The following is a 27486-nucleotide window of genomic DNA, read 5'->3' as shown; positions in this document are numbered from 1 at the left end:
AAAATCGTCATTGAACGGGATCTGGAAGAATACATGGAATTCAACAGGTAGAGATGAAGAGATGGGAATTCCAAGTGAAGAAAACAGTCTCTGTAGAGATGCAGAAACTTGCATCCATACAGCCTTCACTGGCGTGGGGAGTGGCCCAGAAGAGCTGGTAAGAAGGGAGCTGCAGGAGAGGAAGTGATGGAAGAGGATCCTGCAGACCTAAGGAGGGACACAGTCACAAAGAGCCCCTTCTCTCAAAAACATTCATGATGCCAGGCAACTCTTACAATTTGGACTGTCCTCTGTTGAAATTTGATGCCCTGTAGGAAGATTGACATTCTGAACCATGTTTGCACTTGAGACATCAACTTTCTGAAACCCAGGCTAATCAAATGAAAGATCCAGTCTGTGTTTTTTTGTCAGCTCTTGCTCTTGCCTCTGCAGTCACAAATATCATATAGAGAGAAACCACATTCATAAAAGATCCCAGCATATGAAGTACCTAATTTCATTGTTCATTTTGGAGAAGGGGAAAAAGATAAAAATATTGACATGGTATGATATGATTTTTAAATAAAACTATAAACCTTCACAGAATTTCAACTAAAACAAATAAATGAGTAAAATTTTACAATACTAGTTAAAAGAGACCTAAATAGACAATAAGTTCCATAATAGAGAAATCCAAGTTAAATTCTTTCAAAAAGTATCAGTCACTTTCTTTGTTTACTGTGACATAGTTTGTATTATTGTTGTCATAACTGAAACCACTATGATATTAAAATATCCAAAGTCAAGAAACATATTTCTAAAAAAAAAAAAAAACATATTTCTATTTCCAATTAAATCTTCTCTAAGAAAATAAGCGTGTTTTTTTTTTTAAATGTGGGTAAAAATGCAAACAACTTCATTCTCACTTTTCAGAGAAAATGTCAGCTTAACTCTAAGCCTACTGAAAAAATTTTTTTAAGTTGTTGGAAAGGTCAAGCAGAAAAACATATTTCTGGAATTTCTAAATTTTGATGACTTTAATACACAAGTTCTACAACAAAGTATGTTATACTTTTACTGAAATTTAAAATCTCTTAAAAGACATTTGCAGTAAGGTTTTTACTGAAATTTAAAATCTCTTAAAAGACATTTGCAACAAATGTTTATTATAGGTGGAAATAAGACTAGAAAATGAATCTAACATTTTTATTCAGTTGCATAAATTAGCCATGATATAGATATAGATATGGATATAGATATAGTAATAGATAACATATATAATATATATATTTAGGTATGACAGAACATATATGACATACATGTATGTGTCACAACTAAAAGCAACTGTGATCTGTGATGGACTAAGGGAAAAAAACAGGAAGTAAGCCTTTAAAATAACTGATCTTTTATTACTTTGGTGTTGACATTTGAGGAAAAGCGTGTTTAAGTATAAGAAATTAAAAAGAAGTCTTTGTGTTTTTGAGTCTAGTGAAATATTACAAGGTTTCAATTAACCAGAACACTCAGAGCTATTTGAGTGTTGTTATTAATTGAAATTTTTCATTGCATCAAGATTGACCAAAAGGGGAAAAAAAACTTTTTTAGTGGCACATCTTTCTAAAATGTATTAATGCTTCTTTCTGTATTACTAAGTACAATAACACTATACCTAATTCTTTCTTTGAAGAATGGAGACATTACTGTCCTCAGGGCTATTACTCAGTGCATCTTTCCTTACAGAGTGGTACCCAAATGTAATTGTCAGAGATGGGCTGAATATATACTGACTGTGGGGCATAACTTGGAATCTTTAGTATCCTTCAAATGAGGTTGTTTGTTTGTAAATTATTTTTTTCTTCTAAACATGACATTTTCTGGAAATATTAATTGAGGATACTGGTTAATTAGGTTTTTGTTTTACTATAACTGAACAGATTATAAGTGGCTAAAAGGAAATAGTGTGATATTGTTAATCTGTGGAGGAGGGAAGAGTCATGGTAAATTTTCAGACAAATTTTGATAGATTTAAACCATTTTGAGCTTTCTTCAATTTAGTGTTTGGAGGAATAACTTAAGTGGAGAATCTAAGACCTTTTATACTTTCTGGGAACCTTTTAAAAGCTTAATAAACTCTGGCATATGTTGATGTGGGAAAAACTAGGATCTTAAAGAAATTAATTTTTTTCTATACACATAACATCTATCTAGAATTAGAATCAATTTCAATCTGTCTAATGAAATATCACTATCATGTAGTTGCTTTTATCTTTGAAACTAATAGATCATAATGTATTATTTAGTAGGTTGAAATAAGTTCAGGCCAGATCTCTTTTAAATGTTAATTTAATCTATTTTGATATATATCTCATATTCAGGAGGAAGAAAATGTAAGGGATAGCAGAGAATCCTTCTTTAGGAGATTGAGAAAAACTTCGTTGGCAATTTAAAATTAATATTATCAAATCACTCTTTTGCCTGTAGTGACTTGGGACATAGATTAAAGACATATTTCCAGTATAGGCGATATAGGTAATCTGCCTAAAGTAGGGTGTAGAAATGACTCAACACCTCCATGAACTCAATGGTCCACCAAATGGTCTGAAGGTTCTAGTCCTTCAGAATTTAGAAACAAGATATGAATATGGTGTCAATTTGTAATTCATCAGACAAACCAGTGAACTCATTAGTAGAAATATGTACTTTTAGAACTGCTAGAAATGTTTTAACACTCTTAAGGTCTTCTATTGTTGAATCCTTTCTTAGACTTTGAAAGTTGAAGGTCATCTTTTTTATTGTGATTATATAACTTTGGTTGAATAGATTTCCTAATATGGCCCTACCATATTAGGGCCCTACCATTGTCAACCCTAGAGCATGTAACACAGTCTGTGAATTCATCAGCAATCTAATGGTACCTTGGAGTTTTGCAACTGCTACCTGAATGAGCCAGATCCAGATTTGCCTTGTTTTTCTATTGTTAGGGGAAGTCCATTAGCTTTTACATTTCATTATAGTGTTGCCTTATCAAATTACTCTTTCAAAATAATAAATAGTTCTTTCAGATACTGTAGAAACCCAAATACATATGGAAAATAATTTACTCAGCTAATGGGATTTTGCTGATTTTTAAAATTATTCGTGTATATTGAGTTCTCACTTCTACATGTTGTCGCTAAAATCTCAATTCAAGTTTGGGGACCAACACACAGCTCCTATTGGCACTGGCTGACCACTCCACGCACAATCTTCATCTGAATTTCTTTTAGGTAACACTCCCTGACAAGTAGGTCATAGTCCCTGATGGAATATCACCATAGTGGCCAATTTTGGCCACCTGGGTTCAAAATTTATAATTTTCAATATCCACAAAGTCCTTTTTATCAGATTAGAAATCGCAAAAGGAATGAACTGAGAAGGCTTAAAATAGACCTGTAACTGAATTGTCTTTCGATGTTTCTAAACAATTTATTGAGGTACGAAAGTAAGATTACTTTGTAATCATGGGTAGTTTTTTCATTATTGTATTAGTTTACTAGGATGTCCATAACAAAGTGCCACAAGCTGGGTGGCTTAAACAACAGAAATTTATTTGCTCACAGTTCTGGAGACTAGAATTCTGAGATCAAGGTGTCAGAAGGATTGGCTTCTTCTGAAGCCTCTCCTTAGTGTATAGATGGCTGTCCTCGTGTCTTCACATAGTCTTCCTTCTATGTCCTAACTTCCTCTTCTTAGAAGAAATCATATTGAATTAGGGCCCACCCTAATACTTCATTTTAACTTAATTATCACCTTAATAAAGACCCTGTCTCCAAATACAGTCACATTCTGAGCTACTGGGTGTTAGGCCTTCAATATATGAATTTTGAGGGGGCACAATTCAGACCATAACAGTTACTAATCTCAACTCATTAGAAACTGGTTTCTCATTACCTCTAGTGGCTAGATTCAGCATCCTGGCCTTGCTTTGGAGCCTTGATTTCTCTGCCTTATAAGTCCTTTTTTTTTTTTAACATCTTTATTGGTGGATAGTTGCTTTACAATGGTATGTTAGTTTCTGCTTTATAACAAAGTGAATCAGCTATACAGATACATACATACCCATATCTCCTCCCTCTTGCGTCTCCCTCCCACCCTCCCTATCCCACCCCTCTAGGTGGTCACAAAGCACCGAGCTGATCTCCCTGTGCTATGCGGCTGCTTCCCACTAGCTATCTGTTTTACATTTGGTAGCATATATATGTCCATGCCACTCTCTCACTTTGTCCCAGCTTACCCTTCCCCCTCCCCATGTCCTCAAGTCTTTATTCCTGTCCTGCCCCTAGGTTCTTCAGAACAATTTTTTTTTTTAGATTCCATATATATGTGTTAACATACGGTATTTGTTTTTCTCTTTCTGACTTACTTCACTCTGTACGACAGACTCTAGGTCCATCCACCTCACTACAAATACCTCAATTTCATTTCTTTTTATGGCTGAGTAATATTCCATTGGATATATGTGCCACATCTTCTTTATCCATTCATCTGTCGATGGACACTTCGGTTGCTTCCATGTCCTGGCTATTGTAAATAGAGCTGCAATGAACATTGTGGTACATGACTCTTTTTGAATTCTGGCTTTCTCAGGGTATATGCCCAGTAGTGGGATTGCTAGGTCGTATGGTTTTGATTTAGGTCATCCCAAGCCTGGTCTCCTATCCATACTGTGACTATTCTCTGCCTCTGTTGCTGTTATTGAAATCTCTTTACTGCTTTCATACCTATGGCTCCTCTTACATTCCATATGGCTTCTAAACTCAAGTTCATTACGGTGGTTTCTGTAATAATCAAAAACTAGAAACAACCCAAATATCCGTCAATGGTTTAATGGATAAATTGTGGTATGTACTGAAATGATGATGAAATACTATACAGTGGATAGAATGTGATAACTATTGCTACTTACTCCATGGATGAATCTCACAAACATAATATTGTATCTTTTGCTACCTACTTCATAAGGACACTTAGCCCACAGAGTCTATGAGTTCAGCAGTAACCATTCAGAGTCAATTAATATTTATTGAGTACATACCATGTGCCAGGCATTGTGGAAGTGCTTTCATACATACTTAACTCTCATAAATTTATGAAATAGAAATATAGTATTTCTATCCTATAGTAAATATAATATTTCTAATATAGTTTTCAGAAGGTAAAATGAAGCCTTAGAGAGAATAATTTATAAAAGAGCTGGGACTTGAAACTCTGGTCTTCTGACTCCAGTCCTGGTATTTGTGCCAGCAGGCCACACCATGCAATCCTTCTTCCCCTTCCATTGACCATGGAGGCTACACCGGCTCCATTAGCTGTTAATCGCATGGCCACACAGTGACTGAGGCTCATCACTCCAGTGTCTCTCCATACTTTCCCTAACTCCTCTCCCCAGAGTGAGAAAGACTGTTCATCCTTTTAAGGAACCAGAAGGCATGAGGGAGGATCCAACTCACACACTGCCAATGACCCCCCAGAGGACTATCAATATAAGAAGAGATGCCAGAGTCTGATCCAGAATTTTAGAATAGAAATGCCCAGAGCCTCAGCTTCTCTCTTAGAACTGTTTCAGGGAAGTCAGGCAGGTGGAGTACCTTAGCTGAGACCTTTTTGGCTAGTAGCTTGTGAATTTAGCCTAGTTTCTGTAATTTAGTTTTCCTAAGTTATATCAACAAAACTGGAGCATTTGGTGACTAGAGAACAAGCTGGTAAAAAACTTGCACCTGCCAGAAAATGAGGAAAGATACAAAGAAGGCTACTGAGTAGTCAGACTCCAAGTCCACAACTCTTATTCATAAATTAGTAATAGAGTTTGCCTGAAACATTCATAAAGGGGAATTCAAGTTCACTAGTTACTAGCCCTCCTCTAGAAGGAAAATGGACACAGTGTATGTATTTTTGAATTTGCTATCTCAAATTCAAAAATTTGGTAACAATATATTTACCACATGGTCTTTACATCTACGTGGGCCTCTCACTGTTGCGGCCTCTCCCGTTGCGGAGCACAGGCTCCAGACGCGCAGGCTCAGCGGCCATGGCTCACGGGCCCAGCCGCTCCGTGGCGTGTGGGATCTTCCCGGACCGGGGCACGAACCCGTGACCCCTGCATCAGCAGGCGGACTCTCAACCACTGCGCCACCAGGGAAGCCCCACATCTATTTTTTAAAAGAGGTGGGATTCAATTTCTTTGCTCTAAGATAACAATAGTCAATATTGAAAGGCCTCTAATTTGTTAGGGGGATGGAATTCTTTCTTCTGACTTGGTTTTTTACTTGGTAAATAGATTTTACTTACTAGGGGCAAGACATTGGGGGATGCATCTAATCACCGATAAGAAAAAGAGTTTCACCAGTAATCAAATCAATTCAAGGGAACTCTTTCATTGTCTTAACCACATATTTATCTACAGGGATTCTTATTTGTTATATTTTCTTTGCAAAACTTTCCAATCAAGAATATGTGGAAAAGACGGGAGTGATAAAGAAACCGATTTTTTGTACATGGTTCCTCCCAAGTTTCCACACCACTATCCTTCCACATTTTACTATCTTGTATACTATACCACCTTGGCTAATTTCAAGCACTTAGAAACCAGACCTCAATACCTCTTCTCCTAACCCCTCCCAGAAAGAGGCCATGTCTCACCTCTCCCTATGCACCAAACACCACTGATTCAGCAGAATTTCAGCAACTATTTATGCTGGTGATGAATGATTCTCATAACACCTTACTTTCTCTTAAGGGTTGGATATGTATCCATTTGTGCAAGTAAGATACAAGTAGTCTGGAGTATTTGTATTTGGGAGGATATTTTTTGAAAAGAAAAAAATTACAAAGTAATCTTTAGGACTTTGTGTTTTCAGTCTTTTTCCTTTTGCTTAAAAATAACCCCCCTCCCCCAAATGCCTGTTTTGCAAATCATCTGAGGTATTTAACAAGGAATTGAAAATCACAAAAGTAAGCCTCTAATTACCATTGCATTTTTTGGGTTACATATTTCACACAATCATCAAAGGCCTCTCAAACATAAATATATTTATATAAATATAAATAACAAATTTGGGATTTATCATACCAGAAAGGAAAACGTATCATACCAGAAATTAAACATTACTTCTGAATTATTGAATATGTATTATTTATGTCATCCTCAGCGTAAGCCAGACAAGGTCAAAAGAAAACAATTTTTTCAAACCAGACCATTTTAGGTGGCAAAAGTTGCTTCCAGGTGCATAATAGAGAAACTCAATATTAAGGCAAAATAGGTCCCAAGTAATTTAAAGCCACGATAATCAGAGTAAGCCTGATAGTAAAACTTCACTAATTGAGAACTGGTTATAGATAAGTGAACAGTGAGTGATGTGACTTTGACCATTTGTCAGGAAAGCTTGCTAAGCAAACAGAGTAAATATGCCTGGGGACAAGGTGGGAGTGAGATGGGGAATGTTTAACCTTCTCCAGAGAACAAACAAATGGTAAATTGTGGATAAATGGATCTTGTTAATTAAAAAGAAGTCTTATCTGTCCTTCAGAGTCCATTTTAAGCATCTTTACTTGGTAACATTTTATTAATGTTAATGAAATTTTATTTAGATTTTGAAACAATTTCATTTCTTTAAATGTCTAAGACTTTTTATGTAATTCAAAATCACATTCTGTCAGAGTTGGCCATATTACGTGATTTCAGTACCTTCACGTGAAAAAGGTGTTTAATAGTTACTTGTATTTACTGAGTGGACTTGAGTGTCTATCACTATACCAAATAACGCGAAGTAGTTCAAAAGAATCGAGCACAATCTTTGCTCGCACAAGGTAGTTTCATTGATGAGACAGTCACAGAACATTTTACAAAATAAAGGATTATAACAAGGTCCCTGGGAGGAGCTTAATCTCCAGGCACAACTCAGGAATTTTGGGTACCGGCAATCCTGTTCCTCAAGTGACCCACTGTGAAATTAGAGAAAATGACAAGGGGTGCTTTGGGACCAGCTGGTGACTCTGGTCATTGAGGGCTGTTTTTTTTTAAATAAAAGTAGAGATAGAAGTGGACTCAACTTCCTCAAAAGTGCTCCTGGATGGTCAGGAACACACCCTGAGACAGGAGAGACTGAAGTGCTTAGGCCTATTTTCTGAGGGAGAGACCACATTTTAAGAGTCACATCACTTTTACACACCAGTGTTTTCTGCTTCAGGCCTAAATGTTCCAGGTTTTCTGAGGGTGTTTTAAGAACTACAGGATGAAAGCTACTGATTGGGCACCCATTATGATTGGTAAGTACTGTTAGGGGAGACTCCCTGAATGCGAACAAAAATAGTAAGAGCAGCAGTGGTGGTAAGGGGGGCTGTTAGGGCAGGAACAGCTGCTGTGGAGGTGCTGATGAGGTGATGGAAGCAGGGGCTGCCGAAATGGACTACCCAGAGTTGAGAGAGAGAGCAGCCCCAGGAACACCACACTGACTATGGAGAAGACACAAACCCAGGGTCACCTTATGCACCAGCACAGTGGACACAGTTCAGAGGGCCCAAGATACTCTTAAGGACCCATAAAATTGTTTTAATTGTATCTTTCTTAAAATCAGAACCCCCTAAATGACTATTAAAATAATGAATGTGTAATAATAAATTCAGTCTAGATTATATTTTTCTTGATACAGCTTATCATAAAATACAGTCTTCTACATTTTTTTTATGGAGGAAGGGGCCCATGAAGGCAAAAGTTTGAGGGCCTTTAAGAGTCATAAAGACCCCCTACACCAATCATTCAGGCCAAGGACAGTGCGTGTGCATGCGGGGGGTGTGGAATCGCAGCAACTTTCATGTGTGGAGGTTTAGAATTAAAGAGATTGTTATCCACGACTCTCCCATCACCACATACACATACACCACACACAACAAAAAGTGCCAAATAGCACATAACACAAACCGAGGGCATAGGAGTTATATGGTAGAATGTAATTAGAATCAGTCCTCATTCACCTCAGAAGATTTCATTGCAAAAGTGATGGTTTGGAGAGTCATCTGGGAAAAACAATGCTGGAGGGGAAAAAAAAAAAAAGTAAGAGAGGAAGACACAGAGAATCAACTAGATGTCTTCCTTTTAAATGCCGTGTGTCATTATTTTAACTAGAGGCATCAATTTCCTTACTGCAACTTGACTACCCTTATTAAGGAATCAGTAATCATATTATTTCCAGCTATAAAGAGATCACTGAACCAATGATGAATTCATATGATTTTTCAATTCCTCATATGAATTGCTAGTTAAGAAAAGAGAGCATTCCATCCATGCTTCCCAACTGTTTACGTCTAGATCTGTGCTTCCTTCAGGATGTTTAGAACCAAGGATTGATTTAGATTTAGTTCTATTTGTACCACCTTTAAAATTTACAAAACATTCTGTTGGGGGCGGAGATGAGTTAAATGTTACCATGATAGAACAAGCATGGTTTGAACCCTACTCTACCTTGGAAGAAATCTACAGGAACACACAACTAGGAGAAGACATAATATGGTAGGCAAAGATCGCCACCATTCATGGAACATTGATCTGACATTTTCCCATGTTGAAAGAGAAGTTTGAAGAGAGCATGACACTTATCATGACATTTACCTTCCCCAGTAAAAGAAGGTTATCCTGGCTCTGCACATGAGAGACGAGAATAGCCATCAGAAATTAGCCTTTTTGTGGCCAGTTTCCCGCAGGTGCATGTTAAGTTCAGGGTCTGGAATTTATGAGATATATAATTTTTCAGCATATGCAATACTGAATATCATTTCATTTCAAACAGTGTTGCTAAAATGATCTAAATGGCAGGTATTTGCTTACATGTATGTATGTATGAAGAAATATATTCAATACATTCACATTTGTAAACTTGATTGTACTTTGTCTCTCCTTAGAACAGTCATCCTAAAAAAACTGTTTAATCTCCAATATTGTAAATATAAAGTTTGGGGGGAAAATGCATGAAAATGTTAGGGTTGCTATTTTAACTTTCTTGTTTCTGTTTTTTCTCAATTTTTGGCAATAGCATATATTAATTTTACAATCATAACAAAAGGAAGACTGTTATTTAAATTCATATATTAGCTAATTTAGGGTTAGCAGAGATGTCTAGTATTGTAGTCTTTTACTCTTCCCCTAATTTATCTCCGTTTCTTCTGTTTAATATCGTTGATAAAGAGCCTCTGTATTATTGTCGATAGATTAAGAATAATAAAAATAATTTTTAAGTTACAAACTGCATAGTAGCAGTAATAGAATCTGCAACTAGAAAATTGCTTACAAATGGACTGTGTTGCTCTGAAATTACTTATTTTATTTCATGTGTCCAAAGTAGATCTCAGGGGCTTCCCTGGTGGTACAGTGGTTGGGAATCCGCCTGCCAATGCAGGGGACGTGGGTTCGTGCCCCAGTCCGGGAAGATCCCACATGCCGCGGAGCGGCTAGGTCCGTGAGCCATGGCCGCTGAGCCTGCGCGTCCGGAGCCTATGCTCCACAATGGGAGAGGGCACAACAGTAAGAGGCCCGCAAAAACAACAACAACAACAACAACCAAAAAAAAAAAAAACAACCAAAATAGATCTCAGGAAAATCCTAGTAAAGATGGCATTTCATGGCACTGAGTTAGCATTTAATAATAATTGGAGAGACGCTAAAGCTTATAAGCCTATTAAGATCTACAGAACAGGAAAAATTGTATGTGAAATGTTAGGTTCATTTTCTAAGAAGATAGGAGAAACGAAAACATTTTGTTAGAAATGTGCTCATGAGTGAAGAATGGATGGCTGATTCTTATTGACCATTGCAGACTAAAGAAAATATTTCTCCAAAATATCTGCTTAGATCCATACTGTGCAATTATACTGAGAAGTGGTTGCTGCCCCAAACTTGGGTGATACCATTGGAAACCCTCCATTTAGGGCAGTTGATGAGGGCAGAGTGGAAGAGCCCTCCCACCCCTAACAAAGCTGGATGGAGAGAGAGCAGTGTGGTAGAGAAGGAAGCACACAGGCACACAGGTTCCCGTCTGGGCTGAGCTTTGAGGCCTTGGTCAAATCACACCATCTCTGAGCCTCAAAGCCCAAAAATGTCTAGCAAAGACCGTAATACCTATGCCATAGGGCTCTCATTAGATCAAACAAGTAAAAACATGCAGAACACCCAGCAGAGTGCTCAGCACACAGTAACTTCTCTAAATAGGTTAGATCCTTCCCTGTGAGACAGGCCTAGAGGCCACACCTTCTCATCTGAGGATACCTCATAGCTTCACAGCCTGGTATCCAGCCTGAGAAGATCCTGTGACTTGCAATATTTTCTACTCTGTTTCTTATGTTCTATATTTTAAAAAGAAGAAGAAGAAGAAGTGGGCCAAAATTGAGTTTTCTTAATAAATGTTAGTGTCACTTGCTACACTCTGTGTTTCATTCATTTATGCCTGGTGTTATAATAGAAATTAATTAAAAAGATTATTCGCAAGAATTATTATTTGTTAGAAAAGCTACTATTTTATATATTTCATTTGTGAAGAAACAAAATGATAAAAGAATTTTTTTTTAAATCAAAGAATTGGGCTTCCCTGGTGGCACAGTGGTTGAGAGTCCGCCTGCTGATGCAGGGGACACGGGATCGTGTCCTGGTCCGGGAAGATCCCACATGCTGCGGAGCGGCTAGGCCCGTGAGCCATGGCCCCTGAGCCTGCGCGTCTGGAGCCTGTGCTCCACAATGGGAGAGACCACAACAGTGAGAGGCCTACGTACCGCAAAAAAAAAAAAAAAAATCAAAGAATTTTCTACAGCAAATCACAAAAAAAGAGAGATGTTTCCCTTTATGCTGATACTGTTTTCTAAACAGTCAAAAACATCTCAAGAGATTCAATAAGGAAGTGGGCAAAGGTGATTTTGAAGTATTATTTGAAAAGAAATAGGCTGAAATAATTGCTAGAGGGTGTCATAATGCGATAATCAACTGGTAAAGTTTCACTATTCTCTTGTGGCTAGAATGACATATTTAGAAGCATACCGGTTTAATGTAATCTAAATCCATTTATATGCTTGAGTGTGTAGTCAGTGTATATTTCCTTTTTGCTGTCTTCGTGATGTTTCAAATAATAGATTAATATTGACCTTATGGTGTAGTTCTATTTAGAAAATTGAGCTTGAACTATGGATAATTATGTGTACATATTTCTTACAATGTTTTAAGACACTGAATTAAAAAAAAAAAACCTGCACAGTTGAATTACTGTCAGCCCTGAAGAGCTGCTGATAAGCCAAGTTGTATAGTTTCATGAATTGCCAGCTCAGTTATCAGACAGGTTCTGAATTCTAGAAGCATTATCCCACAAGATAAATGGACAAGTCAAAAATGACACAGCTTGATTTTAAGGTACCAGGTGGAGGTGGCAATACAATCTGGGGAAAATCTTGGTTTGATATATGAGTGCATTCACGTGATTTGGCAGTGGTTTTAGACACCATGGAGATGTCACGTGGCCGACCTTCCTGCTCTGTTCTCGGACTATACCACACTTGTGAAACAGTGAGGCTCATGGGGTAATAACTCAAAAGCCAAAAGGCTGTAAAGCAAAAAAGTTGCTAGCAGGCACTAACCTGGGTGTCATGACTCTTTTCAGGTAGTAGGTGTAACCTTGAAGAAAAAGTGGCACTGTCTTCAAAAAAGTGACCTGACCCTGGCTTTGGTGGGTTTTTCTGCAAGAAATAAAAAGCACCGCATGTGTTTATTATACATCCTTTCTAGCTGACCACTGCTTTGTTCTAGAGTTCAGCATGAAAGGACTAATTTTTGTTTTCTTTTGTTTTTGTTTTAGTGAAATGGCATGTCCGTTGCTAATTCTAGCTATTATAGTTGCACATGTGAAAAATACCTATACGTAGTTTATAGATTGGTAGCATTTCAAATAAATGGTATACTGAAATATTGACCTGAAATTTTTTGAGATGCTTATCAATTGATTTTTTTTCTTAGCCCAAGAAAAGAGTCTGAATCATTATTTTTTAAATTTTACCTTGTAACATTAGATATGTTTTAAAAAATATATTAGGAATTTAAATATAAGCATGCCATTTTGTTTATTGCTATATTATTAAACCTCTTGGAGCATGGAAAGAATTCTTCACAAATGATTTTGCTCTTTTGAAAAAAATAAGCTGCAAAAATATTTGTTAAACTATATATAGTCTGTCAATGAGGGTAGCTTATAAAGGTATACTGAGCTTACACTATGTAATGTTTTATCCAAATAATTTTTATATTTTGAAAAAATGTCAAATAGTTTAAAAGTGCCATAAATCTTTTCCCAGAATTCAGAACTGTATGTATCTCTATTTTAGGAAGATGACCTTGCTTCATTAAAGGAAAAACCTGGATCATTATGCACCCTAATTTGTATGCAGTGAATCACTGTTGCCCTTTATTCTTCCAGAATTCAGTTAATCTAAGGATTGTGCCCATATAAACTTTTCAGAACACATAAGAAAATTACCACTGTTATATCTGATGAATAAAATCTCTAATAGTTGATTTTCTATCATAGAAATATCACATTATCATTCAATAATGCTAGTTTTTAAGTTACAAACCAAAGAAACAAACTTTCAGCATTGTAAAGAGATTCACACATTTTTAAATGTAGTAACTATACAGAAAGTTTTTCTTTGTTCCCATAAATAAAAGCTGCCACTCATTACATTTTAGAAAGGCAATGCCTGAACAAATGGACAATGTTCTGCTTCTTAGAGTCAACCTACTTTTTAAATACTTAAAGCCCTGTGCAAACCAAAGATAATAATGTAATTCTATCCTCTTTAGTTGCATAGAGACTATCAAGATTTATTAACCTCTGGAGTTAATTGTGACCATAGCTCTTAATTCCCTTTCAGACAACGGACCCTCATATGCCCATTTTTGTTTCTTTGCCTATATCTCTGTGTGCTACATTTGTATTTTAAGTAGATTTACAACACAGATATTCACGTGTACACTTAGTATAAGGTTGTTTTCTCCAGAGAGGCTCTGCCCAGAGACCAAAGAAAATGGAAGGTTTTGTTTTTGAAGTGTTTAAAGATTATTTAATTTTTACATAGTATGAGATGTTGCTAATTGGGTTGGGAAGGTGATATTTTGTTTTTTGTTTTTTTCCCTTATGCCCTGTCTACTCTCAAAAATTTAATAATCTGGTAAACTAAAACCCCAGAAAACCAACTTACCCCTTTACAGTCCATAGTTATGCTTGTATAAGGCCAAAAAATTGTAGATATCAGTATATCATTGCCTCTATTATTAATCATCCTTTATTTACACCTGGATTTATGAGATTCTCCAATTAAAAGACATTTCTAAAATTCTATTAAATTTATTTGATCTCAAGAACATTGAGAGTTGCAAATTTTTTTCATACTACCTCCCCCAAATAAACAAGCTGGGTGAATTCCTGTGATGTTAGGCTGCCGAAGAATTTTTAGAGGTTTTATGACATGTTTACTTTTTATGACCAATCCACTCAAAAATGACAGACTCCAGAGATCACCGAGCAGAAGTCCTCTGTGGGAGTGAGACCCTGATCCTAATCCCTAATCCAGACTCCTCACTGCCATTCAAAACACTTAGGGATTATATAGGAATAAGTTTTAAATGAACATAACAGGCAATCTATAATGTTTTTAAATCAATACTATAAAAATTGTCATGTCATGTAAATTGCCTTAAAATATATTATACATATAAAATACTATGTTAAAATTAAATGTAATATGTCAGCTGTAAAGGTGAAAAAGTAGCTAACTAAAAAGTTCACAAATAATCTTTTTTCAGATTTTGTGTGTTTTCTCCTCAGCCAAAAGCCTCAAGATTCACTTGCAGCAGACTACCTCTTCATTTATGTTGGATTGCTCTTTAAACATTAGAATATCTTGTGATAAACAATAAGTTAAAGATTTCTCCTGACACAAGTCATTGTTGATTTCACTGTTATAGGGAAAAGGCTCTAGGGCGGCAGATAAGGCTGTTGCCATGGTGATGAAGGAGATACCGAGGGAGGAGTCTGCTGAAGAAAAGCCCCTCCTTACTATGACATCACAGGTGGGCAGACCCTTAGGGTTCCTGTAGGAAGCTGACATATGTTAATATATCAGATATTGTGATTCTTAACTAGAAAAAAAAAAAACATTAACTCGATCCAATTTTTTTAAAAACACAGTTTCAATGAAACAATTATACAATATAAAATGAAAACCAAAATTGCTAAAAAAAAAAAAGGAAAATTCCATCATTTAGTTACTTATTCGTGGATATTAATTTTCATTACTAAACTTTAGTTAAAAAAAGAAAAAGAAAATATATGTGCAAGTAAAACATGTCGCTTCTTTATAAAGGAGTCTTGTTAACAACTTTGGGAAAGAAATAACAATTAAGCTAACGGTACATTTGAACAACAACCAAAAAAAAAAAATCAAATTCCTATGAATAAATACAACTTATATTGCATACATATGTCAGTTTACCAGTAGAATATCTAAAATTTCTTAAATGTTAAATATATTTATGTTGTGACTATGCATACTACGTATGTCTATACATATTTATGTGGATAACTAATTTACAGGAATGAGCCAGAAGTCCCTGAGTCTCCATGCAGAAAATGGCATTGGTGGCCCCTCTTCCACTTAGTGACCTTGACAACAAAAATATCGTCTCTATTAAAAGCACATGAGGGGCATTTTCAGTATTTATCATAATAAGTGTAGAAAAAGATTTGCATTTGTATGCAAAGACACACTGAGAATGAATCCTGTATGTCCTCAGGGACTTTTGAAACACCCTGTAAAATCCACATACATATGTATGTATAATATACTCATCACCACTCTGTGGAACTATCAGTTTTAAATTCTTAAATGCAAAATTACTTACTTGCATTTATCTTATAATTTAGATTAGATTGTTATCTTAAACATTTCTTTTTTTTCTCCATAATGCAATAGTAAATACAGTGATTCAGTTCCAATTATATGAACATGTCTAGATTTAGAAAAATGTCCATTTAAATTCCTCATGAAAGGCATTTATATCAAAAGCTAAATTATGGCAACTTATTTTTAGAATATCATCAGATCACATCCCCAGCTGCTGCCAACATGTGTGGTTTCATTTCATTCTAAACACTATGTTGTAAGTAATGAAAATTATAATAACATATAACATCAAAATTGAATAATAAAAAAGTTATAAAGATTCCCAGGACTTTGGGATAATCTTATGTTGTGAGGTTTTTGTTTTAATCCAAAAGAGGAGATGTTTCTTCCCAATGACACATAGTAACAGTTGGAAAGAAATTTGCTTAATATTTACCAAGGGCTCCATTCTTTACTTAGTTTACATAGTAAAACATACACAGGTTTACACTGATCTCCTGCCTTTGTAGAATCCATATCCAAAATATACAGTCCACAGTTCCTCAGGAGAATGTTATGGGAGGTGAGAACCACTTGGAGTTCTCGGCTAATGGTAGAGCCATATTCATCAGTAGGTAAGACCTATCCAAATTTGCAATTGGCGTAGTTGTGCTGCAGCATATCATTTCAGGACATCACGATTTAGGACAGGCTCTAGTGCCCAAAATTCTTTTTCTTCAAAACCATGCATTGCTATGTGCTTTCCAGTAATTCTTTTCAAATGTCCAAAATTACCACTATAACCTAAACTTTAATTTAAATTTAATGCAAAATAAGAATTTTGATTTTTTTAATTAGAAAAGAAACTGTAATTATTACCATTTTCTCATATTCAGAACATTTGTGTGTACCAAGTTCCTTCTTTAATCCCTGTCTAATGTTGCATTAACTGTTTTTGAGGTAATAGTTACAATTTTACTGCATGAAGATGATACAATGCTTTCTTTGATGCATCATATTCTTGTTGCATAGTGACTAGTTTATGAATCAGCAAATGGAGAGTTCTGATTCATAAATGCAATGCACCTATTGTATTGATAATCTTATGGAATTAATCCTGTGACAGCTGTGATACAATTATTTCTCAGTCAAATGTGGTTTTATTAGTTGATATACTTTTTCCACTATACACAAGTGGCTTCTTCCCTGCTATGCACCAGTGGCATGCACAAGCCAAAAAGCAGCAGAATGATCTGAAAAAGTGAGTACTTCTCATGGCAACCACAGCATCCAATCTGTGTACCATACCACATTCTTACTCGTTATCTTGTGTGAATGTATTAGTGTCTTGAAACATGTCTGTCCCATGTCTCCTGTAAAGCCCCTGTGACATAGTGCTACATACTGCAGGACACATTGACTCATCTTCATCACTGGTGTGTCGATGCCAGCTGCTCATTCACAGATTCCAGAAATGTCTGAAGCTAATTGCCGCTTTCTCAATAATGTCTTCAGGACAATCATAATTGATAAAATACAGAATAAGTCCTTGAAACACTGAGTCCCTAATTTGTTTAGTAACTGTTCATTCCACAGATTGGTAAGTGTAGAATAGTTTATATTGAAGCATTTTTGTATTATGTGATTATTAGGATCATTTTTAGAGAGATTTAGCCAAGCATACTCCAGTCAAGTCATTTATAGTACCTTGAACAAATTGAACAAAACAGAAGAGTTGGCCAGGTGACCTGAACTCAGAAATTGTCGGACCCCTGAGAATTGCTCTTTTTGTTTCATTTAATTATTAATTCTTTGCTAAACAATGTGTCAAGCTCTTCATAGCAGTTCAAGTTCATGCTGTCCTAGACTAACACTTTAAGTCAAACTTTAAGTCAAACAGTATGGAAACAAATGTGCATTGATGAGAGTTTTGAAGGGAAAAAATATGTGAACCATCAAGTCTTGGAGGAAATAAGAGTTTTTCTAGACCTGTGCTGTTCACTACAGTAGCCGCTAGCCACACGTGGCTATTGAGTGCTTTGTGGATACCCCGTATTGAGATATGCTGTAAGTATAAAATACACACCAAGTTTTGAAGATTTAGTCCAAAGAAAACTAATGTAAACTATCACATTAATAATTTTTATATTGATTACATGTTGAAATGATAATATTTTGGATATATTGGGCTAAATAAAATGTGTTATCAAAATTATTTTCACCTGTTTCTTTTCACTATCTTTAAAGTGGCTACTAGAAAATTTAAAATTACCAGGCTCTCGGTATATTTCCATTGAACAGTACTACTCTAGACTGTAATGGTATAAATAAATCCAGTTTGAGGCTAGAAGGGAAAACTATGTGCCAGAAGATTGAGCATATCATAGAAAAATTTTTATTCTTCTTTATGAGAATGAAATGGCTCTATGGAATATTTTTCTCTCATAAGGAACCTTCAGAAATTTTCATTTTAACCACCTCCCCTGGTACTTTTGTAAGTAAGGAATAGCCCATTCATTTTTTGCTATAGAGCACAGTGTCTTAAAACTATGTGTTCCAGACCTCTTCTTGTCAAGGGAATTTTTTTTTAACTCAGGCTTTGTTTTTCTATCTGTCCCCACCCCTTATAGTTTGATACTGATTTAATATTGTGTCTGATAAAGATAAAAAAGTAATGTCCTTGATTGGAAAAACATTCACAAGGCTGCTAAATACAGTCTTGTTTGGGTTTCCTGTTACTAACTTGAAACAATTGCTTTAATTATATTCTCCTTCCTGCCTTGATGTTAGTACTATCCAAGCTGTAAACAATAATATTTGTTCATTTCCCCATGAATAGATTCACATTTTTATGTCTAACTATCCTGTCAGGAAAATATTTGTTGTCGGTTGACATTTAGATCAAGTCAAAGAGTTGAAAATTATCACATGGTTATCCTTTACAGGAAGATCCACTGAGACCCATATAAAGAACTGGGGGATGGGGCAGTGCCATTAGTACTATTAGCTCATAAGAAATTAATTCAGTCGGGTGGCAGAATTACCATGACAAAGCCTTCAAAGGCTGAATACTAAGGGGTGCATAGTAATGTTTCAGTTGTTTCCTCTTTTCAATGGATTGAGTCAGTCAACTTAGTTTTAATATGGTGACTATTTTGATGGGCTTTGCACACGTTTCTAAACTTGGATAGGACTAATAAAGCCATAAACAGTTTAATTATAAAATTATGAATGAAAACCTACTTAACCAATGACATATATTGTACTTTTAATCAAGAGAGTGCAAATAATAAAGGAATTTTCAAAATGCATAAAGATATGTCTATTGAAAGCATATTTGTGTTTTTATTTATATAAAAACAATCTTATTTTTTCTATTATTTAGATGAGATAAAAAGACTGGTATATTTTTACAAACTTTTTAATCAACATTACAAATACGAGATATTTGTCAACTGTTTTTTAGCTTATTCGATTCAGTGTTTTAACTTTTAAAATTATTCTTTAAGTACTAAAATGTTTCAAAATAAAAACAATATTTTACTTTAAACTAAAACAATAGATTGAGATCATCAATCTGAAGTGTAAAATTATAGAATCAGTTATTATCCTATACAGACCTTGTTTTCTCACCTAAAATGTATTTTGGTTTGGAGTTAATAGTGATATGAGCTATCACAAACTTTAGCTCTATATTTTTTAATGAAACACCTAAGCAATATATTGTTTAAAGATAAATAAACTTAGACTTAAGTTACAAAAAAAGCTATCTTTAATGCACTGGAGCCTAAGTAGCAGGCAGTATTTAAAAACAAAATACTCTCCTTTCATCTTGGTTAAATATTCAGCTTAGATCATATAATAATTTAATTTTTTAACATTTAAATTAAGTAAATTCAAGTTGAACTAAGGCAAATGTATTTTTAGACAAAGTTTTAAAACAGACAATAATTCATTAAAGGTGGATGATATTGTCTGCATTCTGCTCAACACTAAACACAGTATTGATATAAAATAAGAAGCAATTTTGTCCTGTGGTGGCTACTATTAGCCACATCAACTGACCGGTCTGACTAAGTCATAAGTAAATTGAAGGCATTTGATTGAATATTTCATTTACAACCTGTGATTACAAGGAAGGTGTAAAGGATCAATAGTCTTGAATTCTGAGTGACAAGAAGCTCCTACATGCAAGTTCTCACCTGTCTTCTTACTTCTGCTGCTTCCTTTCATTTCCATGTCCATTGACTGTGTAAGGGCTTTGTCTCAGAATCTCCAAATTTGAATCTCTGATTTAAAATCTCTGAGTGAGGTAGTGGTGTTATTTCTTGTACCACTGGCTTCCCACTTGCATTGGTCCATGTCCTGCTTCCAAAGATGGAATGAGGCAGTTCCATGCCTTTATTTCAATTTTTCTCGTTAGGCATTCATTCTTGGCATTTTTGACTTCTTGGTAGAAGCCTTGCATTTGGGAATGTTCCTTTAGATACCTCTAGGTTTCCAAGCATTTCAATGATGTGACAGTGGGGGAAAATGGACTTAGATTTGTGGTTTAAAATTTGCCAGGAATTTAGTAAACATTTCTGAGGACCACTGGCCTATGAGTTGATCAAACCCCATATGAAATTGAGGATGCCCATGCAATCATTCTTTTATACAATTCACCATTCAATTGGACTGTATAAAATCAGTCAACATTTATTAAACTGCCACTATGAGATACAAAAATTAATTGGATAAGGTCTCTACCTTCAAAGAGATCACAGTCTAGTGGGAGGAAACAGGTGAAACTAAGGTTATAAAATTGGGTAAAGCATGGGAACGCAGAGATGTTGTAAGAAGGCACTTGCCGCCTAGAGCTGAAGAAGGTTCCCAGACAATGTATCAATAGAACGGGGTCCTGAAAGAGAAATAAGAATCTGTCACCATTAGAAAGGCCTTTGAACTAATCTAAATATTGAGAAGAGGACAAAGAAGGATAATAAAAGAAAATTTTAAATGTAAAGTTGAAATAAAGGCCTTAGCAACTAATGAAGTGGGTCATTTTAACTTAGTTAAGATCATCTGATTGGACCAAAATTGCAATCACTCCCACTCAGTTATTCAAAAAAAAAATTGGAAACCTTTTGACTCACCTTTTATTATTTTTATAACATCAATGTACTCTGTGCCAGAAGGATGAAATGAGGTAAGTTCATAAAGTATTTTCAAACTGAAGGAAGTAATTCTAAAATGAAGTGAATAAGCTCTATCCTACCAATGAATAAAGACAGAATAAATGGCATACAATTTGGGAGTAAAGCTTAGGGGAACTATTTGGGGATTCAGTTCAGTTTGCAATATTACTTTATGACCTAAAAGGTTTGCTTATTCTCAAGTCACCATAGGAAAACCATAAATTTGTTTGAAAATCAGGAGGGAGGCATGTGAAAAGCCATTCTTATCTATACAAGTAAAAATAAAATGGGACTTAGTAGGGCTAAAATAATGATTCTTAAATTCATCTGACTGAAGATACAGTTCAAAATTGGACTGTTTGAGATAGATATTTTTATATCTTCAGTTTCTGCAAAGTCACTGTCCCATTTGGTAGCCATTTATTGAGCCCCTCTTATATGAAAACATTCTATTAGAAGTTGTGAAGGATATAAATATGAGTAAGACATAGCCTCTTACCTCAGAGTTAATAACAAAAGATTTTTTTCATGATATCTCCTATTTCATCTTCCATATCTCAATCAAAACCCAAAAACCTTCAGTTCCCAAATGACCTTTCCATGCTATCTGAAATCTGGCCTTTCATCCTCTTCACCCTTGAGCCCTGCCACTATCCCCACTCCAATCTCATCATTTCCCAACAGCTAAACGGTGCTCTAGCTTGAAAAGCACAGACTCAGAAAGTAATGTGAAGTTTACTCTTTGATTTGTATCTATGGAAGAAAGTCACAGGAACAGCTCAGTTATGGGAACGGGACAGACATGTTATGGGAACAACTCCAGTCCAGGGGTGAAGTGTGGTCACAAATAAGACAGTAGGTGTGGAAAAGACCTTATGAGGAGAAGCCACAACTTAGTCTTAGGCTCTCTAGGGTCTCTCTGAATAACCTCCTCTTTGGTATTCTTTTCTTCCTATGCTGAGAAAATCTGAGTGCTAGAAGTGCTTTCCCTAGAAAATAAGTCTTTGGTTTGAATGAGGAGAGAGACTCAAAAAAAAAAAATCCTATTACCTCTGATAAAGCAGACTTGCCTAAAAGGATAGGCCTTTCAATTAATTGTGGCTGTCCTTTGTTTTTCCATTTAGATATTTATGTGGAAAGGTCTTACTTTCTAGAATTCTTTTATCAAATTTAGACTAATTTTTCAGTGTTTGCAATTAAAAATATCTACAGAAATCTAATACCCTGGTCTTCTAAAACCATAGGTAATCTAGGTCTATTCTACACACCTACTCACAGAGCTATGACTTGGAAATAAATTATTAGTCCTTTTATTTGCAAAGGAATTTAATTGTATCCAAAGTAAAGAAAAAGTATAAGGGGGCTTTTGTGGAATATAAATCATAGGTACCTTTTACATAATAATGGATATTTCTCAAGACCAGGACTAAGAGAATAAATTTTCTTAGTTATCTATCAATAACATCAGACTTCTTCAGAGAAATAATGGCTAACAAAAAGAGTTATGACATCACACACATGTCATACGTATTTTAAAGCTGAAGTTGTATTGGTTGTATTGAGTTTTTGCGCCTTTTTCACTTTAGCCTAGGTCAATAAGACCTAGTAGTCAGAATGCACAACTTAATAAATGTAAGCCTGTTACAATAAATTCTATGAGTATAGTGTGGTGCCATATTTGATGGTGACCTTCATCTTTCATGATGTTTATAGCACAGCAGAATCCATCTCTCCCTTGACAGCTGTGAGAATGACACAGCCTGGAGGTAGACATTGTTGCTACATCAAGACCACATCACCATGGTGATATCATACTAGATGGGTTCAATATGCTAAGCATATATGGCTAAAAGGGCAAGTTCTCCCAAGAAATACACATTAATGTATGAGTCTTTAAGAAATTGCATAAACACAGTTTTTACATGAGCTACCTATAAATGAAAAACAGATCCCAGAAAACTAATCACATTTTCCGAAGAGCTGGCATAAACCATGGCATTTACAAAACTTCTAATATATTTTATCCCCAAAACATGAGAAGCTCATAGTCCCTCAACATTAAAAAATATTTCAATATAAATAGGATGGGTGATACCCAAGAATGTTCAAATTCAGAAAACAAAATGCAAAGAAACTCAAGAGTTTTGTTCATGGATTAAAGGAGCATCCCAAAAAATAGGTTACAACCAAAACAGACCTCAGATAATTTAGAGAAATCTGTGAGTCTTTATACATAGTAACACTAAAACTTATAATTGAAAATTTTTCTATCTCTATAACTTGAACATTAAAAGAAAATGAGCATTGTTAATGCTTAGAACCCTCGATAACATGTACAAATTAATATGAGTGAAATTAAAGTGCCAACTCTATCTCAAAATCTTAGACTTCAGTGAAGATCTGAGATTTATCCATGTTAAGATAATAGCATGAATGTGTAAAAGTACCAAAGGTGCCTCTTGGTTTTCAGTCCCCGAATAATCACTAATGCTTCCATATTCCTCCTTCACCAATAATAGAATTGCATTTTTTCTTCCCATATTTACCATTATTTAGGTCTCTTGTCAGGGTCCATAAGCTCTAAGCTATAATACCACTAACATTGCCAGAGAAATAATGAAGTGAAAGTGAGTCATAGAAAATATTTTGATTTGGTAATACTTCAAAACACTTCATTTGTTATTTTATGTGTCTCTTAAAATACAGCCTTGCAAATAAGTATTTTAAAATCTAGAGATTTTTTGGCACATCTTTTTCCTATAGCGAGTAGAAAACTAGTTGACTGTGCCCATTTTAAGAAAGGCCAATATAAAAACTCCCGAAAAACTAAGACAGTTCTTTTAGGGACTGACCACTTGTGTTATCTTAAGTGTAATTTTCCCCTTACCCTTAGAAACAGAACTTAAGGATGTTTGGATTCAAAGAGGTGCAGAATAACTGAAAGTAAATAGTTGGCTGCCACTGATAATGAGAACTAATAAAAATCAAACTGAAAGATTTCTGAAATTAGAGAACGAGCCAATGGGGAGATATAATTGAATTGACAGAAATCTCTTTTACCTACAGATTTTCACAAACATATATACTGGATACCTGTACAGTTAACAATACTTCCTACTCTCTCAAAATACTTGTTATGCACTACAAAAGCATTCCAAGGAAATGTAAGGAAGGGCGTGTGCCTTTAGGTGACTTGAGCTTTTTAAGAGAGAGAGAGAAAGAGCATTTATCCATGCACACGGATCTCTGTGTGTGTGCGTGCTGTTACTACATAGCAATGACTGACCAGTCCTAAACAGAATGTGTCACGTCAGGGTCTGAAGCCATGGTTCCAGGTCTCAGTGAGAGCTTTTTGTCCAGATGAAGAGTGAGATTGGCCCTTAGGAACTGTGATTCAATAGGTGTCATATTCTACATACTGAAATTAGAGGATAATTCCAAAACCGTTCTAGGAGGAGAAAAAAAGCTTGAGGTTTGAAAACTGAAGTTGGCTGCATCAAAAATATGACAGTGCTGAAAGGCTCATTCCCCATCCCCTGATTTTGTTTCCTTTCTTGCCTCTACCCTATTCCTTATTGATTGATCTATTTTTTGGTAGGCTTGCTATTCTCATTTTGTTGCAAGGCTGCATTTTAATTCATCTGATTCTGCAATTGGACAAAGTCCTTTGACACCTGTGTTCATTTGTTCCCAGCTGGTGAATGAACAGCAAGAGAGCAGACCCCTCCTGAGTCCCTCCATCGATGATTTTCTCTGTGAAACCAAATCGGAGGCAATAGCAAGGCCAGTAACGTCCAACACAGCCGGTAATTCTTTCACTTTTAACTTATCCTCAAGTGGAGTCAATTTTCATGATAGAAAAATGCACATTTTCTTTCCACAATGCATTTTAAGTGGAGAATAATGTTTGCAAACAAATGAAATTTTAGAGTATATACTGTTCAATATAAACCAATAGATTGCTTTTCTTTATAATATAAGAAACGCCAATGGATATTATCCAACCAATTTTGAAAACATTAGAGTACCACTATTAGCAATGAATCATTTTTCAATGCCAATTTTCATATGTACATCTTTGCGTCTCAAGTCACATCATATAGGAATTCTTTAAAACAAAAGCATCTCTTTCAGAGTAAGGTTTTTCAAGTTCTGGCTGGAAATATTTTGTATGACAAAAGTCCAGTAAAATAAAAATATAGGCAACCCCTTCAAGTGGATTGAAATCACAATTAAAATGTCCTAGAGACTTGGGATATTATCGAGACAATTTTATTTTTTTGTCATATAAATGGATTAGTTGCTCCTTCTTACAACAATTTATTTGAACATTGTTCAGGAATTAAATATAATCAAACAGTAAGCTATCTGTATAGGGACTAATAAGTTGTCATCCAATGAGTGAATGCAGGATACCAGTGTATCAATCACACCTTCTCCAGCATCCTCTGCACTTAAATTCTCACTAATTCGAAAACTAAGTCACTTAGGTACAGCCCACTCTGAGGCCACAATGGAAGATTTGACTCAAAAGCTACTTGTCGCCTTCTGGCTCAGCGGCAGCCTTTCTGCATTGGTTTCATTCAGTCAACATTCACACTCAAAGGCATGTTGTTCAAATAAGAATGAAAGAATGATGTCCAGAATCAAACAACAAAGGTTATATTGGATTGCAGGAGAGAATTTAATGGGGGAAGGAGAGGATAATTATATACTGTCTTGTTAAAGTTCATTTCATTTCCCCATCATGTCCTCAGCCTGCTGCTTCCTGGCATAGTTTTATTATACTTTTAAGTAAGTGAAGGAAATCACAGGTGAAGGAAATTGTGATTTTTAAGAAACGCTAAAAATTACAACAATAAGAGTAACTAACACAAGATAGAGGCACTTTATGTGGGAGTGTAGTCTACAGTCTCTGGAGTTAAACTTTGTGAATTCCAACCCCAACTCTGCCACTTAGCAACTCTGTGTCCTTGAGCAAGTTGTATAAGTAAGTCTATTTCCTCATCTGTCTAATAGTAGTAAGATCTATATCTCATAGGTTACTTGGGAAGATTAAATGAAGCAATCTATGTAAGTGCTAACACACCAAAGCAATCATTTTCTAAATTCAACTACCACTTTGAGTAATCAAGCAAATAAAATTGTACTTGGTACATTTTAGGCAGGAAATGAAACAAGTTCGGATCCTGTCAGATCAGTTTCATCCTCCTTACCTATTGAAACTGGAGCTCACCCCTCCAAAACTGAGCTACCCCCAGAAAAATACAGAGGAGCCTTGTGTCTCTAATTGCAGGAAAATCCATGAAAATGGGGTACACTGAGAAATTCCCGCTGTTCTAAGAAAAAGCTGCGAAGCATAATTCTCAGATCTTGATTCCAGTACCCTCTACAACTCTCAGGAAGGATAGAACCAAGTCACATAGGAAGGGCTCACCAGAGAGAGCAACATAATATCCAACTCAAAAGCTGCTTTTCACCTTGATTTTTCTAGCATATAACAGAGAGAACTGTGAAATACTGGAGGAAATTACATATTCAAAAGAATATGTAATTTCTTGCAATCCCAGTACCTAGAGTATTGCCTTCTGTATTAGTTTCCTAGGCCTGCCATGACAAAATGCCACAAAATGAGTGGATTAGACAACAGAGATTTATTGCCTCACAATTCTAGAAGCTAGAAGTCCAAAATCAGGGTGTCAGCAGGACCATGCTTCCTCTGAAGGTGCTTGGGAAGGATCTGTTCCAGGCCTCTCTCCTGGTTTCTGGTAGCTCCGTGACTTGTGGAAGCATAACTCTAATCTTCACATGACATGTGTGCATGTCTCCCAGTATGCATGTCAGTCTCAGTGTCCAAATTTCCTCTCTTTATTACCACCCTACTCCAATCTGACTCATCTTAACTAATTACATCTCCATTGACCCTATTTCTAAATAAAGTTACATTCTGAGGTACTGGGGGTTAAAACTTCAACATATGAGTTTTGGGGGACACATTTCAATCCATAACACCCTCCAAAGTAAGAGGTCAGGAAAAATGGTATGTTGAGACTATGGGTTTTTCATTGCTTGGCCTCAGCATTCAGTGCATCTGGGTCACACAGATTTTTATCTTTAAGGAAGACTCTCATTTGATAGTATGTTTTTTTTAATCTTAAAAATATATGTCTGGGGGGGCTTCCCTGGTGGCGCAGTGGTTAAGAATCCACCTGCCAATGCAGGGGACATGGCTTCAAGCCCTGGTCCGGGAAGATCTCACATGCCGCGGAGCAACTAAGCCCGTGTGCCACAACTACTGAACTTGCGCTCTAGAGTCCATGAGCCACAACTACTGAGCCCATGTGCCTAGAGCCCGTGCTCCGCAACAAGAGAAGCCACTGCAATG

The 27486-nt window shown here is 35.8% G+C and overlaps 1 protein-coding gene across 1 annotated transcript in view; it reads left to right on the top strand.

The window, feature by feature from the left end:
* PEX5L (peroxisomal biogenesis factor 5 like) overlaps nucleotides 1–27486 on the top strand; it is a 190307-nt gene that overhangs the window by 61670 nt on the left and 101151 nt on the right. The window contains exons 2-3 of the mRNA XM_073803922.1: nucleotides 15008–15112; nucleotides 24796–24907. Coding sequence (XP_073660023.1) covers nucleotides 15044–15112; nucleotides 24796–24907 — 181 coding nt within the window. The 5' untranslated portion in view covers nucleotides 15008–15043. The remainder of the gene's footprint in view (nucleotides 1–15007; nucleotides 15113–24795; nucleotides 24908–27486) is intronic.

Source organism: Tursiops truncatus, chromosome 4 (assembly GCF_011762595.2).
Source record: "Tursiops truncatus isolate mTurTru1 chromosome 4, mTurTru1.mat.Y, whole genome shotgun sequence".
NCBI lineage: Eukaryota > Metazoa > Chordata > Mammalia > Artiodactyla > Delphinidae > Tursiops > Tursiops truncatus.
This window is presented reverse-complemented; position numbering and strand designations above follow the sequence as displayed.